Source organism: Anopheles ziemanni, chromosome 3 (assembly GCF_943734765.1).
Source record: "Anopheles ziemanni chromosome 3, idAnoZiCoDA_A2_x.2, whole genome shotgun sequence".
Taxonomy (NCBI): Eukaryota; Metazoa; Arthropoda; class Insecta; order Diptera; family Culicidae; genus Anopheles; species Anopheles ziemanni.
In genome coordinates, this window is record NC_080706.1 from 97,038,682 (window position 1) to 97,057,415 (window position 18,734).

At 44.3% G+C, this 18,734-nt stretch overlaps 3 protein-coding genes across 3 annotated transcripts; 1 reads left to right on the forward strand and 2 right to left on the reverse strand.

The window, feature by feature from the left end:
• Positions 1–973: 973 nt before the first annotated feature.
• On the forward strand, positions 974–3,590 carry LOC131286624 (deubiquitinase DESI2). The gene is made up of 5 exons (XM_058315606.1): positions 974–1,307; positions 1,625–1,791; positions 1,867–2,008; positions 2,080–2,168; positions 2,237–3,590. The coding sequence occupies exons 1-5, from the start codon at positions 1,173–1,175 to the stop codon at positions 2,313–2,315; spliced, it is 612 nt and encodes a 203-aa protein (XP_058171589.1). The 5' UTR covers positions 974–1,172; the 3' UTR covers positions 2,316–3,590.
• A 1,816-nt stretch (positions 3,591–5,406) lies between these two features.
• On the reverse strand, positions 5,407–7,793 carry LOC131285965 (MAM domain-containing glycosylphosphatidylinositol anchor protein 2). Its single transcript, XM_058314819.1, has 5 exons — positions 7,601–7,793; positions 6,800–7,009; positions 6,606–6,724; positions 6,384–6,528; positions 5,407–6,308 (listed from the first exon to the last, which is right to left on the reverse strand). The coding sequence occupies exons 1-5, from the start codon at positions 7,791–7,793 to the stop codon at positions 5,407–5,409; spliced, it is 1,569 nt and encodes a 522-aa protein (XP_058170802.1).
• A 4,396-nt stretch (positions 7,794–12,189) lies between these two features.
• LOC131286671 (ell-associated factor Eaf) lies at positions 12,190–15,520 on the reverse strand. Its single transcript, XM_058315655.1, has 7 exons — positions 15,412–15,520; positions 15,008–15,100; positions 14,802–14,943; positions 14,529–14,723; positions 13,831–14,425; positions 13,616–13,730; positions 12,190–13,532 (listed from the first exon to the last, which is right to left on the reverse strand). Exons 1-7 carry the CDS (start codon positions 15,509–15,511, stop codon positions 13,423–13,425), a joined length of 1,350 nt encoding a protein of 449 aa, XP_058171638.1. The 5' UTR covers positions 15,512–15,520; the 3' UTR covers positions 12,190–13,422.
• Between the last annotated feature and the right edge of the window lie 3,214 nt (positions 15,521–18,734).

The window sequence follows — 18,734 nt, forward strand, 5'->3', positions numbered from 1 at the left end:
GTGTGTATATTTACGTCTATGCACCCTGATTTTCAACAAATTGAGAAAAACAAAAAATATAACCAGCAAAAGGCTAGCAGACGGAACAGAGAAGAAAAAAACCAGTTGTAGTTCCTCGTAAATCCTTCAGTGTCCTTTTGGTGCGTACCTAGTGTTCCGTTGCGTTTCGGGAGCTTGTTATTGTATGTGAAAACACATAGCAGTAACACTGAATTTCGATCCTACAGGAGCTTTGCGTACTTCACCCCAACTATCCATCCATTGAACATTCACAATTTGGGAGCTATCGCTTTGATCGCCAAAGGCACATGATAACAGTGCACCGAAGGAGTAAAGCAGTGCAAGCATGAACTAAACACATCGAGGCAACCATAGGGAAACGCGTGATCTTACTCGGAGGTGGTTTTCCAACCGACAGAAACTGCCAGTGGTCGGTGCCCTATGCCGTTTGCGTCCTCCAGTAACATATTTCCAGTATTCCGCTTGTTGCTGCTTGCACTGCTGGTCACAGAGAAGAGGTTGTTTTAGTTTACGCTGCTCCTTCCACCTGCTAGTACCGTCCACACGCAACCACAGGTGCGACCACCATAATCTGGTGTGGTAAGTCGTCCTGCTAACCTATTGCCGACAATGTCCTTCCTCCATTTACCTACCATAGTTTCTATCGTTTCAAATTCTCCAAATGAGGTCATATAATCATGTTTTCTCATCCTAAACGTACCAGCCTTTCCAGTTGCTTTTCCACTGATACAGTGAATTACTAAACAAGACGGTCTTGCTTGCCATCCTGCTGGACGATTATGATTTTCTTTTCTCTTTCATCCTTTTTCAGTTTTGCCCGTAAATCGTGCCCTTGATACTTGAGCTCTTCTTGCCTAGCTTCAGTCGACCGACCATTCCGGTATCTCTGGCAATCCTGTTTTTCTTCGCACCATCTTTCCTGATCCTCTTTCCATGATTCTGTAGACGAATGTAGAATTTCACACCTCGATTTCGTGCAATTCATTCTCCTCAAAAACAATCGTCATTCGTAAATCCAAGAAATCGCAGCCGACCCACGTAAATTTCCACCCACGTGTTCCGACGACGCTCTCTCGTGTGCGTGCGTGTCACAGGCTGTGTATGCAGAGCGCGCTCCTTACTCCCTTCGTATCGTAGAAGTTGAATGTGTGATGTTTTCAAACGGGCTTCCGTGCAATCTAGCATTTCCCAGCTGTCTCGGTGTGCCAAAGGATAGTGGAAGTGACGAGCTGCTGCCGACAAGCATGGGAAGTCGCGAACCTGTCATTCTCAACGTGTACGATATGGTAAGCATCCGATCCCTCCTTTAGGTCCTCCACCCGAAATCCCAAAAGTAGGACAAGTTTGCTTTCGAGGTAAATTTTAATTAACCTAGCTTCCCCATTAACAACCCCGGACCAGTTCCCGGGGGGTAGCTCAGAGATTAGGCAATTAATTCCCTACCGACTATCAACTATCGCTGATGAATGACGTCGTGATAAGATAAATATTGACAAAGAATCCATCCATTCCCTTTGACCCTCAATAAACTTGCAATAGTGGGAGGAGACGGTCGTAAATTGGATTCTAACAAACTCTCCTATAAAAAATACTCCTCGTACAGTACTGGATCAACGAGTATACCACTTCAATCGGCCTAGGGGTGTTCCACTCGGGGGTGGAGGTCTTTGGCACGGAATTCGCCTACGGTGGCCATCCTTTTCCATTCACCGGTGTGTTCGAAATATCACCTCGCGACCACGATGAGCTTGGGGATCAGTTCCGGTTTCGGTAAGCGCAGAAAGTGTAGGGATTCAATGAGTTGGAACGTAGCTCTAGTCTATTGTTCTATTCTTTGCCTTGCAGGCAAAGTATCCAGATCGGTTGTACAGATTTCACAGAAGAAGAGGTACGAAGAATTGTGGAAGAACTTGGCAACCAGTTCCGGGGGGATCGATACCATCTGATGAACAACAACTGCAATCATTTTTCTGGCGCACTCACACAGGTAACATAAGGATGTTGTTAGCGGTCTTCCAAACGGTATCCTTCATCTTCTTTTTGTCTTCACTTTGGCAGATCTTGTGTGGCCAGGAGATTCCCAGCTGGGTGAACCGATTAGCACACTTCAGCTCCTGTGTACCGTTTCTTCAACGCTGTTTACCAAAGTAAATGTAACCGTGCGACTTTATCGATGATGTAGTCTAACACCTTTTTTTTTCACCGGTGCTTACAGAGAATGGTTGACGCCAAACGCCTTACAACAATCGATTACCGCCATACAGGATCGTGACTCCGACTCGAGTCCTTTTTGAGAGTAGCTGTCCGGTGTTACTCACGACGGCGATGGTGATGATGACGACGACGACGACGACGATACCTCCTCCACTTTTACCACTACTTTTATTACCATAACGTCTACTTTAAAGAACCCTGCAACCCTACGATCACTGCGCCGAACACAACACCCCCGGGTGTTACCAGTTCGCTCCGAATCCGAGAGCAAATCGTGCATAAAAATCGATTGACTTCACGCAAATGCCACAATTCGCGGGAGCAGCAAACAATAAGATTGTTTGTGGCTTTTAATGACATTTAACTTGCGACTCGCAATCAACAGTGAGTTTAGTTTCCGGAAGTGCAAGTGACTCGGTGAGATGGGGATAATTCCTCCAAACACCGGGAAGATTCAAAGTACGTCGGCCTACCGAAACATGTGGTTGGGGTTTTGCGTGCAAAAATAGTAACATTCGTATAAATGCTTTTGTACATTAGTCACATTCTTTTCTTTCGTAAAATCCCAACTGGGACCCGGAGTGAGAAAAGCCTACTTCTCTTGTTTTATTATTTCGGAATGATAACTGCTTATGTGCGTTTGCCGTTAGTTTAGCAAATTTTAATCTACGTATGAGTTATGTTAACAAAATTTGAAGCAAATTTGTTAAATGCCTAGTTTTCGTTCTAAATTACAATGCTCTTCGACACTTCGCAAAATAACTGACCAGCGACCAACCTGTCGTCCTGTCCTGTGTAATCCTGCCGAGCAGTGATGTCTGTACAGAGGATTCGATAAGCTAACCAGAACCAGAGACTGTCGAACTAAAAGTGGGAAACGCCTATTGTTCGAAACGTTCCGTTTTCCGTAAACACCACAGCTCCACTCATCAATCACGAAGAAGAGCCAGTCAGCCAGCAAAAATGTAGTGAAAAACAGGCAAACCAAAACTGATGATATTACGTTGATTCTCATTAACTGGAAACTGGACTGAAAAGAAAACGCCCATTACACGCTGCGAAGTACGTTGAAGGGGGAAGGTATACAATGTGTAATAAAATATGTAAATTAGTTCCAAACCATGTGTCGAACGACGGAATGGGTGAGTGAAGCTTTATTAAAGAAAAAAAGAAACAAATCGAGATAAATAATCTAATAGATTCGTTAACATAACATAAGAAAGATAATAAACCAAGTACACCTAAACGAACATTGGTACTTTGAAGTAGAAGAGGATAAAATTACCGTCGGTAGAGTTCTAAAGCAACAGATAAACAAAATCAACAATTAAAAAAAAGAAAATAGTAAGATAGAGAGAAAGAGAGAGCTGGGTTCAACAGCAGACTAGCTATAACCATGAAGTGCAGCGTAATAACGTATGGGTAGTAGTACTTTTTAAGTAACAAAGATGGGAAAACATGTAAATCTATCTATGTGCGTTGAATAGAGAACACACAAGAGACATCATATACACATTATAAAACGTTAACTGAAGTTTAATTGATTGACTAATTGATTACATGTTTGATTGAATGATTGTCCGTTGAGCGTGAGTAGGTTCAAAGTTTATTCGGGCACTGAAATGGCAGTTGTTGATAAAAAGGTTTACGGAAAGGAAAGGCAAAGTCGAGACGCGTGGCAAACCAACCTTACACACTACATCATCACCATTAGCAATGACCCCCACTGTGTACAACCCCATTCTACCTGAAACCATCACATCACACACAACACTGAACAAACTCGACATACCAGATACGCACCGGAAGGAATCTATTGATCTTTATTGCCATAGGATTTAAGCAGGAGTTCCCCGAAAGAACAAAACATCACAAAATGGGGGGATCTACAGCGTGTTAGATGCGAAATGAGAGAGAACCAGACAAAAACGAATAGCAAAGCACGTATCGTACTGACCGTTAGTAAAGTATTACACTATTATACAAACGATCAATATCCTGTTATTGTCCAGGAACGGATTATTTTGTATCGAATTTATTTTTAACCCTCCATACATTAACGCACCGGGATTTCTTATTCCGGCATCGCAACAGACGGCATACCGTGGAGTTAATTCAAGATATTTAGACAAACAATCAATCAATCGACAAAGAAGAGAAAGATCTTGCTGGGTGGTTTGTTTTGTACCAAGATTCGATTTCGCCCGTTGCACTTCTACAAAATCCAAAGTAAAGTAAAGAGAAAGATAAAACAAACGCAAGAAAAGAAACCTGTTACGCATAAACCTGAGAATATAGCAGAGTACTATTAGAAACTAATATTACTACTACTATTAATCCTAATGGGACTTCTCGATTCTCGTACGCTCTCTTTCTCTGCAGTTCTAGAGGTAATAAGCAAACGATAGGTGAACAAGTGGATTACTAAGAAAAGAAGAACACAGCGAAAACGAGGTAAACGAAACGAACAACAATTGTATAATTAACGAATAAAAAAAAAGGGAAAATGTTAAAAAGCAAATTTTAAGGATGTCTTTATCGTATAAAGAAGTTCATAGCTTTCTATCACTCGTAATGAAATCAGTTGAGTAACTCGGTCCCACGAGACCGAGACAAACATGTGCAACGGTTGAGAACGGAAACGCCAAAGGTTCCGGGGAGATAGTAACACCAGCCATTAATTATCTCGTTAAATGGTCAATCTAATCCGTCGAGCTCTCCGGGGTTGAAGGGCTCGATCGATAAGGATCGACACAAAGGCGACATCGACAAGGGCCTTCAAAGATGGCCAGAGCGGGAGGCGAGGAGAAAGGCGGAAAAGTAGAGAGTGTAAAAAAAAGGTTTGGCACATTTTGTAACCTCTTGTTGGACCTCTTGTTGGACGCAACAAAGCAACGAGATGAGAAAAGACGGCAATAGTTGGTGGGAATTGGTGCTGGTGCAGTTGATTTAATTAAAAATTTATATCTATTCTTGCCCTCGCTCCTCGCGAGGATGGTCCCCATGCTCCCACAGTGGCTGAAATGTTGCAAATAATTGACCAATTAATCCATTCCATAGCCAATGTCACCATTCGGCTACGACGCAGCCGATGCATTTCTTAGGGCGTGATGTGTTGTCTTCATTCTTTATTTGTCTCCTACGCGTCATTGATTTTGTGTTCTACTTCTTCTAAAAGCCCTTTATTGCTCGAATAACTTCAACAGTTGTTACCAATAGCATTATCAAACTAAAACAAGCAGCCGTTTGTTCACTACGCCCACTTCCGGTCATGCCGTAGTCAAAGTAGTCGGTAGGAATCGTATTGTCCGTGAAAAGACCACCATTGCCGAGTCCATCAGATTCGCTGTACTCGATCGTTTCCGTCGTCGGGACGGAGGACACGGAAGATGATGGGCCTTCCGGCATCTCCATGGGATCGATTTCCACCTCTCCACCGGTGGCGAAACGTAGGATATTGCTTGGGTCGCTCCAGCCGTACCGGTTCCGGGAGAGGACGACTACCTCGTACACACTGGTCGGTTGGAGGCCTTGCAGGGTGTACCCAATCGAGTGCAGTGGCCCATACGAACCGTCAGAGGGAATGATAAGTTCGCTCCAGGAAAGCTGCTGGAAGGAACGGCGTGCGGGCGTTACATTTCCCGACGGTACCCGCCGGAACTTGAGCTTATACTCGATCAGCGGTGAGAAGCTCTCCGTTTGCCAGATAAAATTGTGCGTCGTGGGGGATGACATTTCCGCCGCCGGTTTGAAGCTGGCCACCATGGGCCGTCCGGTCAACTCCAGCTGCGTTCCGGCGATCCCTATCCTATTGCCCGCCTTGCACTCATACTGGCCCAGGTCGGCGTCACGGAGGTTGCGTATCGCGAGCTGATGCCGTTGGACCGTGTAGTACTGGTGTTTGCTAACCAACACGTCTAGCTTTACGATGCGTCTATCGAACACTACCGGCAAGCCATGATGAAACCAGTGGATCGAAGCGACAGGGTGCGACGTCACCACGCACTCCAAGACACCCGTTTCACCGACCTTCGTGTGCACGGTTGTAGTCTTCACATCAATCTCGGGAACAACTGCGAACGGATCCAAACGGAATGTCAACGTTATTAATCCACAATGGGCCAATCACCATGGACAAAAACACTTACAGCTTACGACAACTTCCACGGATGCGATGGCCTGCTCACCAACACCATTTGTGGCCGTACATTCCACAAGCCCCGAGAAGTTGCGGTCTTCAATCAGCACGCTCAGTTTCCGTTCGTTTTCAAACGGTAGCGTTAAGTTCTCGTTCTGAAAAAAATAAACGTACCGCATTATTACTATTCCAGTGTAAAAATCCTGAGGACCTTTAGTCTTTAGTACCATACCAGATAGTTCCATTTGATGTATGGATGGGGTACACCAGTTACCTGGCAGGCTACCTCTAGGATTTGTCCAACGCGAATATCGATGGGGCCCTCCGGATAGACGGTAGCAGTCGCTTGATCTACATCAGGTGCGAGATATTTCACGATCAACCTTCATATCGCATGACGCAGTAAGTGCATAGCATGATACTCACACTGAACTTCGATGGCGTGACTCTGGGAAGCCCAACCACCGTCGGTCATGATTTCACATTTGTAGTCTCCGGAATCTTCCGTCTGCACCTCCGCCACCTCAAGACTTCCGTTGGCCCAAAGGCGCATCCGTGGCGGTGCAAGCAAATCTGGATATCGTGAGTCCAGCAGCAGAAAATCGTCTCTCGACCAGCGAACGTAGCGATATGGAGCTGTGGGAAGGCAAGCGGGGTCAGCAGCGACGGGTAAAGGTTATGTTGGTTGTCAATTCTATTGCCATTATCATGGGGCGCGGGGTGGTTAATCTAATAATAAAGTGAGAGCTCGGGGTGAAGAATGCCTGTGTTGATCCCGTGAGACATATGTCGAGCGCTTGGCGAGCGATCTAGAGCCCGGCACGCAGGGCAGCCGTGTTTCTTGTGCTAGTAATTGATTTAATGACCGGCGGCTCAATGGAAAGTGCGTCTAGCACTGGCGCGTGATTTTGACGGGTTCAATCTGGAAGACCTTATAGGTCCCACGAATAGTTTGTTTGTTTGGAAAAGCCAAATAACTTGAGGGATCTGTCGGCAAAGTTCCTTGGCCAGCATCACACAAGACGTTGTTGGTCCACTGTTATGTATAATTGCATTGGCGGGTCGAAGGTTGTGCTATCTTGTGCTGTAGATCGGTAGCATTCTCTTTATTACAACTTCTGATCTAGTGAACATTGATTTAATTATTACTAAGCTTACTTGGATGCGATTGAAAGGGAAGGTCATATCGTTTTGTTTGACGGTTTGAGGTTCATAGAATGGACTTACCATTATGATAGCACGGTAGCAGAATTGTATCATTTTCGTACGCCTTTACCGTAGTCGGCACGCTCCGGAACGATCCTGCGACGGGATTTCCGGTCACAATCTGCCGATTGGTGCCAAGGACGGCCTGCACCACGATTAGCGCCACCGTCAGCCGAGAGATGGCAAATATTCGATCCAGTGCGAGCCCCGACATCATGAAGGTGATGATGAACTGATCTCTGTAACTGAACACCGAGAAACGAACTGTTGCCGTTAACATTTGCAATGGACGAGGGGGAAATTGTTCAAGTATGTGACCCTTCACAAATTGACGGCCTCTGCTGACCTCACGATGCCTTGCGAGGTAACCTCCGCGTATACGAAGAGTTACAGATGCCACTCGTTGGTGTCAAGTAATCCGATCCTAAATGCACCCCTTTCTGCCTCATTTCCGCCATATCATTTCGGCCGAAAGACGACGCCATTTATGACGTTTGTTTAGATTTGGACAACGGACTATCCTCGCAAAGTGTTCCACCACCATTCTGCGGAAACTGCACTAACTGATACCTCTTGTATCATCCTCTCCTGTGTCCACAACGAGGGTGAGCAGGCCACGTTTCGTAAACCATACCAAGTTTTCTTTACGCGCCTTTTCCGCACACGTGCTCCTTGTTTGCCGTCCATGTGTCACATGGCGTCAAAATGATACGTTGCGGAACGCATTGTGTACATTAGTGGAACTGTTCCATGCTGCTTGAAGTAAACAATTATCAAATGAGACCTCAGCTATGCTGATCTTCATCTTTTGTATTTCATCCTCGGTTGGAAAAAATGTATCATAAAATGGTTAAGGAACTTTATGGATCATATATAAGCCAAAGGAAATGGTAAAATATAGCGTAAAGCGTATAAAAAGTATAAAATAAACGGGGAGATAAATTAACTAGACTGGTCAGTCAAAGATGTGGGTGTTTTACTGTCCTAATACTGACCAATTTGTTGACCCATTTCTCTGTATGGTCTTGTGGTGCTTATCGATACGCGAAACCCGCCAGAACTGTAGAATCCCACCCATTACATAATTAGAAGTTTTAGTCCGACGCCCCCAGTGGTAATTAATACACAAACGGAGAAGTCCCACCAGCAACCAAGAAAGGCGACGTCCAATAACAGCGAATTTTCAACTTCCCACCCCAGTCGAGCAGCATTTTTATACATCTCTTTTTTATAACGATTATTCTACAGTTCAGTTCTAAACCTTTGATTAGCGGGCCGCTTGGTAAATTGAGACGCAACATTTGATGGATGGCTCATGGTTCTAATTCACGAGCAAATTCGATGGTCGCACATGTTTTTGCCCATCAGCAAATTTCATTCGAAACACTACTGCTCTTTGTATCACAAGAAGAAGGTAGAGAACTGATTGTTAGATGCTTTTTGAACTTAGTTTTAGGACCTGAAAAAAATTTGTTCGTTATTGAGATAAGTTTGAGGTACTTACGGTTACTTTTAGTCTTTTTCCGCACCGTTAGTAGTTTTATTATCCCTTAGGCTTAATGGTGTGTAATAATCCGAGAGTATTTCCAGGACTCCCTTCAGCACACACTTTTACAGCTTCAGGTTTTGTTCATCAATCATTTTAGTCATTGTTTTTTAAATCACTTGTTCTGTAGCACATTGATTATATAATTAGAACTATTTCACTATTCAACTGTCTAACTACTGGAAAGAGAAATGAAAAAAAAAACCGTTGTTCAATCACGTTTTCACTTGGCAATAAAATATATTAATTGTCCTCACACGTCCAACTTCGAGGCAAGTTTTCAAATGGTCGTAGCTGTGGGTTTCCGAACATGAGGGTTAGTTTTTTTTCCCCCGACACCCGAATTAATTTCCTGATCCGCCCCAGGGCCCTTTTTTGGCTCCTTTCTTTTCTCCTTTCTTTGACCGTATTATGCTGCAATTATCGCACCAGCAGCGTTCAGTTGCATACGAATTCCGTTGCCTTTAGTGTTGCACTCACTCGACAATTCCTCAATTTTCGTCCGGTTCCGTTTTTTTGTTGCATTGTAATGTACGTAGAATGCACTCGAATTTTTCCACTCACAATATTGCGTTGGTTTTGGATTGGATTCTTGTTACCAATGTACTCGTATTTTTCTCTTGTTCACAGATTCTATCGATCCCTGGAACAACTAACATAACATTTTCAACTTGATTCTCCGATCGTTATCTCCGAAAATCCGAACGGATCGGACCTCGGAAAACACTGCCTCTGCGGGTGGACACACTTTTCTGCTTTGCTTCCCTTATTTCCACGAGAGTAACGGTCGGTGTTAACGTATCTGATCCGTACCGCACGATCGATGACTTGCGACTGAGCTCATGCGATGCGTGGTCCATCACGCGCCGTTGTTCCGGAGTCGCGGATTCGCCCCGCCGTCGCTTGGACGTCTTTCATGCGCAACCTCTCCCTCGTTTACGGGACTGTCCGAAACAAAAAAAAAAAAAAACAATAACTCCACTCTATCCGTGGCGGTATTTATGCTTTAATTTTTGGTTTCGTTCGACGCGGGGGTGTCACCAAAGGAAGGCCGGAAAAGTGTTCGTTACATTCCTGGAACGTGGGGCGCAATAACGGGGCCAATTCTTCGAGGCTGGATATGAAGGCATAATTAGTCTAAAGCGTCTTAGCGATATGAATGTCGTGAATCGATTGACTTTAAAGGGAATAATAATACTATTTACTTCTTTTAGTTAAACATTCGGCAGCATTCTGGCCGACAATTCGATAGAAAGCCCATTAATTTACCAACGGTCATCGGTTTTTGCATCGTTTTCGTTTTTATTCAAAATCAACAACCGAAACGATACGAATAATGAAGTTGGGTAGATTCTATACACCCGTCTTCGTTTCACGTGGTTTTGCAAAAAAGACCGACGAACAATTGCGTGCGAAAAAAGGTAACGCAAGTTTGCAGTTTTCCATCTCCTAACGGGAAATGAGTTTTAGGGAGGTATATGTGATTGTATAAAGAACAAATATGCCTCATCTGTGGTATATGTGATTGTTTGTCTTTTCTCATCTCGACTTTCCTTGCCCATGGGAAGGCTCGGGAGCAGCACATAAATGCATACGAAATACGGCTTTATTTGCATTTATCTATCCGTCCACTGAGGGGAGACCGAGCCATTTCCCTTCGATTGTTGTCCAATTGACGTCGAGAGCTGGTAGCGATTGGACAACAATTCGGGAAAGACGTGTTAAAGAATGCTCCTGGTCGATGATTTATGCAGCTGTTAGAAAGTCTGAATACAAAGTATTGTGTGGTAGTTTACATTAAGAAGTTGTTTATCTTGCAACTTGAGGAAGAAAAAACCTATCCTTAGGAGTTTACTTACAACTTATTGTGGCAAATGTATTTTAAAATAAAATTAACTTTTCCCAATTTGTTTATGTGCTATGTCAGGATCCTATAGGCCAACTGGTCAACTCTGCGCCATATTCATTTAGTCTCTCATATCCTTTCACGGTTCATCGTCGGATTTCCCGCCGATCGCTGTCAAGCTGGAAACTTAGCTGACATGCCATGGTAGGTCACACTGAGGATAAGTGTAAAACGATCCTCAAACGTGCAGCGAACTAAACCCCGAAGGGCAGCCATAGGAGGACGCCAAGAGATGACACGTACCGGAAATTTACTATCGGTTCGCAACGGTTCGATTAGATTAAGCCGGACCACGTGTTAATTACGCACGCACTCGGGCAAAGCCGCACGTTTGACCAATAACATAAGCATGTGGAAGAAGAGAGTTCGAATGAAACACATGATCATAAAACTACCAATATTGTAATACAAAAGTAATAAAAACTTCATTTCAATATTTGAAAGCTTTTAAATACGATTACGAATAACGATTAACGATTAACTACGTTACGATTGAAATTTTTATCGAAATTCTTTCATTTTTATGCCATACAAGGAACCATAAGAGAAAAGATAGCTGAAAGTAAAAATAACATACAGGAGCATAACATTTATAGATTGTAATAAAAATATGTTGAACCGTTCCACCAACAGTTCTAGTCCTAGAATACGTTGCGCTTGAATTCAAATCGAGATTCACTCGAAAAGTTCGCGGGCCTCAATTTTTGCTCTCTCCTGCATCGCTTTCTTGCATCGAAATTTGTCAGTTCGATAACAGGGTCGCAGGACGGCTAGCAGGTATCCCTCGCAGCTTCCGATCAGCTGGCGCAACATCAACACCCAAAGCGGTAACGTTCGCTACGCTCCGGAGCTTGGTGTGCCCGTTTGCGCTACCTTCGCGTCGGTTCTGCTGTCCTGGTAGAAAAACTGAATTTCAGCCTGCGAAAGAAGCGCTCACAGCGATTTCGAAATCCACAGCGAGACGGGGCCGTCGACGGCCGAGCGTCTGTCGTATCGAAGAATTGTGATTGGATAGCTTTAAATTAAATAGTTTAGACACATTCCTTTCAATCTCACCATAAAAAAATGCATATAATCTAAAATAAATAAAAATTGGAGTGAATTTTTGAAATTGCATCATTAACACATTATTTGTTTTATTACAACTTTAGAGCAAGCTCTTCCTTCTTCCATTCCTTTCCTTTACATGTCCATCCAACTTTCTCCAAAGCTAGCGATTGTTGGCCCGCTGCACTACTATTCGTTCTAACATTCGTGTTCTTTATTTTCACCCTTCTTCGGTGTCATCCTTGGAGTCCCAAAGAGGTCCTTTTCCTTCCCATGTCAGCCGTTCACTGCTTGTTTCCGCTGCTCCATCACGACCGCATCACTTTCCATCGGGTTTACCAACTCTCCCCCACAATGGAACAACTCAGAAAGTATTTACAATTCGCAGACTTCGATCCTACCGGCGGCGTTTCCGGCATTCCCTGATTGATGGGGATGTTCACCGGTAGCCTTTCTCCATCCCTGGCTGTTTCTTACTTGGCCAACTAGTGTGCTTATGTCCGCTTCGAATCCATGTTTGTGATTAAAACTCAACCACACCCACAAACACACAAAAAGGAGAAGCCACCGTTTTACATTTCACCCTACCCCGAAAACAACATTCATCAGTCGTTATTGAGCCTTCGGTGCATAACACATAAGCGCAATGGAAGCTCCAAAAACCGTTTAAAAGACGAAGCAAAAATCGAAATCAATGTAACGTGAAGAACAAGCACGGTGAAGATAAAGATAAAGAGACACACATTTTGTTTGCTTTAGCTAAATGAGCAAAGGGTGGCGGCTGCGCCGTTTGACTAATTACTTCTAATAGGATTTTTTTTGTTCCGTCTCAAGTCTGGTAATGGTCCTTTCGAGGCAGTTGCTGGCATTCCCTGTTCGCCCACAAACTAGACAAACAAACAAAAAACAAAGAAACACCCTAGAGTTGCGCTTCGCTTCAATCCTGGACGATCCTGGTACGAAAAGGTAAGCTCGAGGTGATTGGTAGTTAGGTGGGGAGGACCGGCAAAGTGTACCCTTGATGTTGTTTTCTTCTGTACTTGCAACCTTGAGCATAAATATAAATAATTGTCCTAAGAGTTTTTCTCCCAGCAAAAACAAAACACATACAATTAAAAAAAAAACATTTTACACAACTTCTTACACAAATGGTTTGCATTCATCCTCCTCCTGTCGTTTCTGCTGCTGAAGTGACTGTTTCTCTCCTTTAACTCGCCCCCTCGCTTGTTAAACTCTCTATTGGACCTTTCCTACAGAGCACAGTTTTTCTCTATTTATCTAACGTGTCGTGTCTTTGAATGTCTCTTGCATGTACATGTTGGCGGGGGTGCCGAATCGCCCGCCTTAGTCGTCCGAGTCGGAGTTTGATGACAGACACAGGTCTTTGCTCAGATCAACCGCGCTCGCTGCGGCACCAACCCCGGTCAGCTCCGGTCGAGGATCAAATATAGATTCTGGGAAAGAGGAGAGAATTAAGAGATGCGTCACGTTAGCTAGAGGCGGTGAAGAAGTGCGGCGTGTTCGTGCAACTCGGTACCTTTCACTGGTGAATCATTGTTGTCCTCGGTCGAGCTATCTGACTCCTGGTCACTACTGCTCGAATCGGAATCGTCCGAACCGTCCGATTCCGAGGAAGTCATCATTTCCGGATCCTAAGGGGTAAGTTAGGAAAAGTTAGGTGACTTACTATAAACAAAAAAACATAAATCTCCCCCCCCCCCCCCCCCCATTCCACGACCCTATTTTACTTACACTACTCGCTCCTCCGCCGATTCCCGTCACAGCCGGTGGGGGCAATAGGTCGCGATCCGAGGGCAAACTAACCTCAACGCTCGGAGGCATCGACGGTTCGCTCAGCATATTGTTCCGGGCCAGTCCTCCGTACGCCGACGACACGCTCAGGTGATTGTTGTGGTGATGATGGTTGCTGTTGCTGGTGCTATTGTTCATGCCACCGTGGTGGTTGTGGTGGTTGTTGTTGTTGCTGTTGCTGCCGCCGCTTCCGGTGCTGCTGGAGTTGTTCTGCGCGGAGCTGCGCGGATTAAGGTAGCTGTTGTTGGTGGAACCACCTGTGGAGCTGCTGTTGCTATTACTACTCCCACTACCGCCACCAAGCAATGGTAGCTGTTGCTGATGGTGATGGTGTTGTTGTTGGTGGTGGTTGTTGTTGTTACTGCTGGCCCCGTGGTTGGAATTGGCGCTGTTGATGTTATTGTTGTTGCTGCTTTGATGATTGTTCATAGAGGAGGAGGTGGAGGAGGATTGTGGCATGCCGAAATCCAAGCCATCGTCCAATCCGATCATCGGAATACTTGGCAAGGTCTGTTGAGTATTGTTGGCATTCCAGCTGGAACGGGAGAGCAAAGGAAAATTGCATTGTGAACTGGTTGTTATTGGATAAAGAGCATATGAGCACAGGAGAGATATCCTCCTCCATTTTGACAACTTACGCCGGTGCCGATTGAGGGCTCCGGTGCGGATAGGACGGCGAGCCCTGCAATGGCGAGTGCTTTGGCACGAAGTTGATCGGTGCATTTTTGCGCACACCGGTCGTGATCTTCGTCTTGGAACTTTGTCTAGCGGTATTATTTTCGACCTTGATCGTTGGCGGGGGCGGAGGTGGATTGACTGCTTTGTTTTCGGTCCTAAAAAAATGTGAAAAGAAACACACATCCTAGCATTAGTACAACGCAAGATAATTGTTCATGCAAATTCCCGCTCACCTCGTCTTCTTCACCACGATACTACTGTTGAGCTGTTCGAGTGTAATCTCTCCCGTCGCCCGGTTAACGATGAGAACGCAATCTTTTCGCGTGTAGTCTCGTTGGTTGCCCTTGAAGACGGTATTTGGCACACCGGAACCATCTAAAAAGGCCGACAGATGGATTAACCACTAACGTCGACGGGATGCACTCAGCAATATACTTACCCAAGTGTGGGACGGTAACGGTGACCTGTTTGTTGTCACTAACTTCCAGTTCTGCAGGTTTGTTCACGTCGACGCTGGCGGGTTTGAAATCATCTGCATTTCAAAGCGAGGATCGGAAGAAGAGCAAGAGAGGTGTAGAGTTAGTATTGGAGGAATGAGGAGATTGAAAAGAAGTTAAAAACGTGCGTGTTTGTTGCAATTTAAACAAACCGAAACAAAACGCAGTATGCGAGTGCCTGCGTCAGCAACAATCTCAGCAGTCCAAGAGCGATTTGAGATTGGACACCGCAGCCATGTGAACTGCATCATGCTGATGGTTATTCGTTTTTGGCAATCACTAAGCAATTGTATACTTATGAATCTGCTCGAGGGGAAGGGTTTCGTTTTCGTGGTGTCTTACGTACATTTTATCGTGTGGAACACATTCGACGGTGTGGAGTTGGTGAAGGTTGAACCGAGTTTCAACTCGCGCACCTCCGAGCCGATATTAAGTCGGTTGTCCATCCTTTGCGATCTCGGTTGCTAGGATGCTGAAGTGTTTGAGCCAGGGTGTCGCGCTATCTTTCAAATCGGTGTTTTAAATTTTTACGACCCTGGCCGTGCTCCGAGGATTCACTCTAGGTGGATGCGGATACCAGAGCGAGCACCATGCTCGTTCTATTTTTTGCGAGTAGAAACGTGTGATGAGCTCGTCGTCTAGCTTCCGGTGGAGTCAGTAGGATAAACCCGGAAGTACGATGCACATTGGAGAGGAAAGGTAAAAGGGGTGCAATACCACGACCAATGGTCGTGATTCGATGGTGCCCTTTCTATCGTTCACTAACGTCGTTCCCGCCGTGGCCAGCCGTCGTAGTCGACAGCATGCATGGTTCGTTCTCTTTTCCTCCCGGATTTCACTCTCGTTTCGTACGCGGATCTTGATCTGCGGTGCGTTTTTGGGTTGGTTACGATTTTTCCCTCAACCGTTGGAAGGGGTAGCACTGTGGCAGCGCGGCCGAACCTTAGTACGCTGCGCGTACGGTGGAAAGTGTTTGAAGTAGCAACAACCTGTGGCCTACTGCATTGAGGGACACATTGGTCTGGCACTACCCTTAAAAAAGGAATAAATCTTGCCCTCTCACTGCCGATGATCGACCACTCGCACAGGAAAACACTTCTTGGGTAAAGTTTGACAGCACCGTGCAGTTTGACAGTATTCTGGATAACGGCAATCTATTGCAGTCCTAGCGAAACACGCGATAACGATAAGGGGTTGGGTTTATGCTTTCCATCCAGTGTTGCTTCTATTCTATTTTAGTTCATCAACTGCCGTTTATTTACTTTCTTGGTGCACGAGCAAACGACGGTACGAGATTGACTGAGATCGCTCCCGGACGTCACTTTTTCGAGATGTTTTCGTGTTGTTGTGGCTGGCACGATTCTGGTGTCGTCGTTGTTGTTGTTGTTGTTGTTTGTGGTAAACGGTGTTGTGTGTGTTGTTGGAGATTTTTGCTTCACTTCTCTCACACACCTGTTCCAGCGTGTTGCTGTTACGGAGCACTTTCAACTGATAGATAGATCAGTCGTTATTTCTTTCTCCTTCTACGGCTTTCCCGCATGAAGTTCTCCCTTCTCTTGTCACTCTTGCACGGCAAAGGCGCCGTTCGATTCTCGTGTGTGCGTGTGGCAGAAACACTAGTTTTAAAAAAACCGTACACGGGGCCTTTTTTGCTTTTTTCTTCGAAGGAGTCTCAGATTGCTGACATGACAATCTTCTGGTGTCGCTGTTGTTGGTGAAAATCCTGTTGCTCTGCTTCTGTTGGGAGGTTATTGTTCCCAGATTTGGTAGACGTCGTTCGCGATGTTGCAATGTACCGACCGAAGTGGAGAATAACTTCCCAACAGTCAGACACCACAGCGGAATAGCACGTTAGTGTAAAGCAAACGGAACCTGCTGCAGATTTTTCGATCTGGTGAGATTACGGGTGAAAATACGACGGGTCGGCGTTTGGGTACTATCGGGCGGATGCTTTTGGAAACGTGCACCATATGGTACCGGCTCCGGTGACGGCACTTTATCTTTTCTGATGCGCACGGGGGACTTTCGGGAGCTGATAGCTGGACTGTTTTCACGACGGGTATCGCGACGATACGTCCGCGACGCAGTGACAGCTGACTGCTGTCAAATGTAGTGTTGGCAGAACCGTGATTCGGAAGACCCGAAGACTCGATCCCTACACGGATTCCAATGATTCGAATCCCAACTTGACGGATTCATAAGAGTTGATTCTATTTAAGAATTAATTAAATGAATTGATTATTTATATAAGAATTGAAGCAGATTTAATTTGATTCGATTCGAAACAACATATACTGCTGCAGCAGCTACGATTGCTGCTCGAATCCTATCATGGTGACCTTTGGGGAAATTTCGAGCAGCATTCATGTTCAATTTTCAATCGTCCGTTGATATGCAGACGTACAATATATACAACACTCAAGTTTAAATATATTTAATATTTTCTAGGTCTTGCTTACTGTAACATATTTAAACTTACCCTTCAGTGCACCATAAAACAAAATGTCAAATAATCAGTATTTATCAAACGAGTATTATGTTTGTGGGGGATATCATTTTTTTGTATTTTATTTTGATCCGTTCTATATTAATGCTTCTAATTCTGTTCAACCTTACTAAGCTAGAAAACGATGCATGTATGTTGTTTGTGTCAGAAAGGGATACAAGTTTTTCACCTCCTTCGAGTGGAACTTATGTTTGTTGCTGTTTCCGGTTGTTTACTGCATGGAACGAGACAGGGCATGGGAGAAAGTAGTCGGGGTGTTGTCTTTTAGTTCGAATTATGTTTAACATGATGTGTGAAGATGCAGTGATCGTTTAATGTTGTATATCTGCTGTCCAATATACTACACATACCATTCTGGCTATCCACTATCTGTAGCGTAGCCATTTGCTTTTCACTGTAACAACGGATGTAACTACTTATTTTTATATATTCGGAGCGCGCTAGTGACGAATGGATTTGTGATTGTGTTCCTTTGTGAGTGCTTTTAGCGTTGTTGTATGAATGCACACAAGAGATGTGTATCTGGTAAATTTTGGTTATCCTTTCCGTTCTCCTAATATTCATTAAAGATCTTATCAGTATAATTTTATATTATTTACGTCGCATGCGTCCATTATCCCGTCTTAGTTTTTCATAGAACCTCCTTCCCCTTCTTGTTCGCGTTTGTTACATAGATTTCTCTTGTCCATTTTGTTTCCTTTTTTGTAGATTTACCTTTTTCATTTACTCTAACAAATAACTAGTAATATATAATGTTCTTCAAATGTTTGATCATTTTCTTACTTCAAGTAGCAATAATATTGATTCACATTTCCTGACCACCATTCTCGATTCGAATTTCAGGATGCTTAAGCACGTGTTCTGTCAGCTCCCCTAAAATTGCTATCATTCATTTGGATTTTTTCGTATTTTTAATGAAAAATTACACTTATAGCATTCATTCACAATACCTGCGCGTGTTCTTCCTACCTTTAGTACACCACCCTTATGCGCATTCATAATGTAGGGTGCAAGCTACGCATTTCTTCCCATCCTGCTGTGAGTGATTTTCGATCTGTATTCTTTATCGTTTTCTTTTCATTTTCCATCGCATACAAATAAATAAGTTTTCATTTTTAAACATACCGGCATTGAATAATTTGCTAAGATTTTCTGTTTTTGTT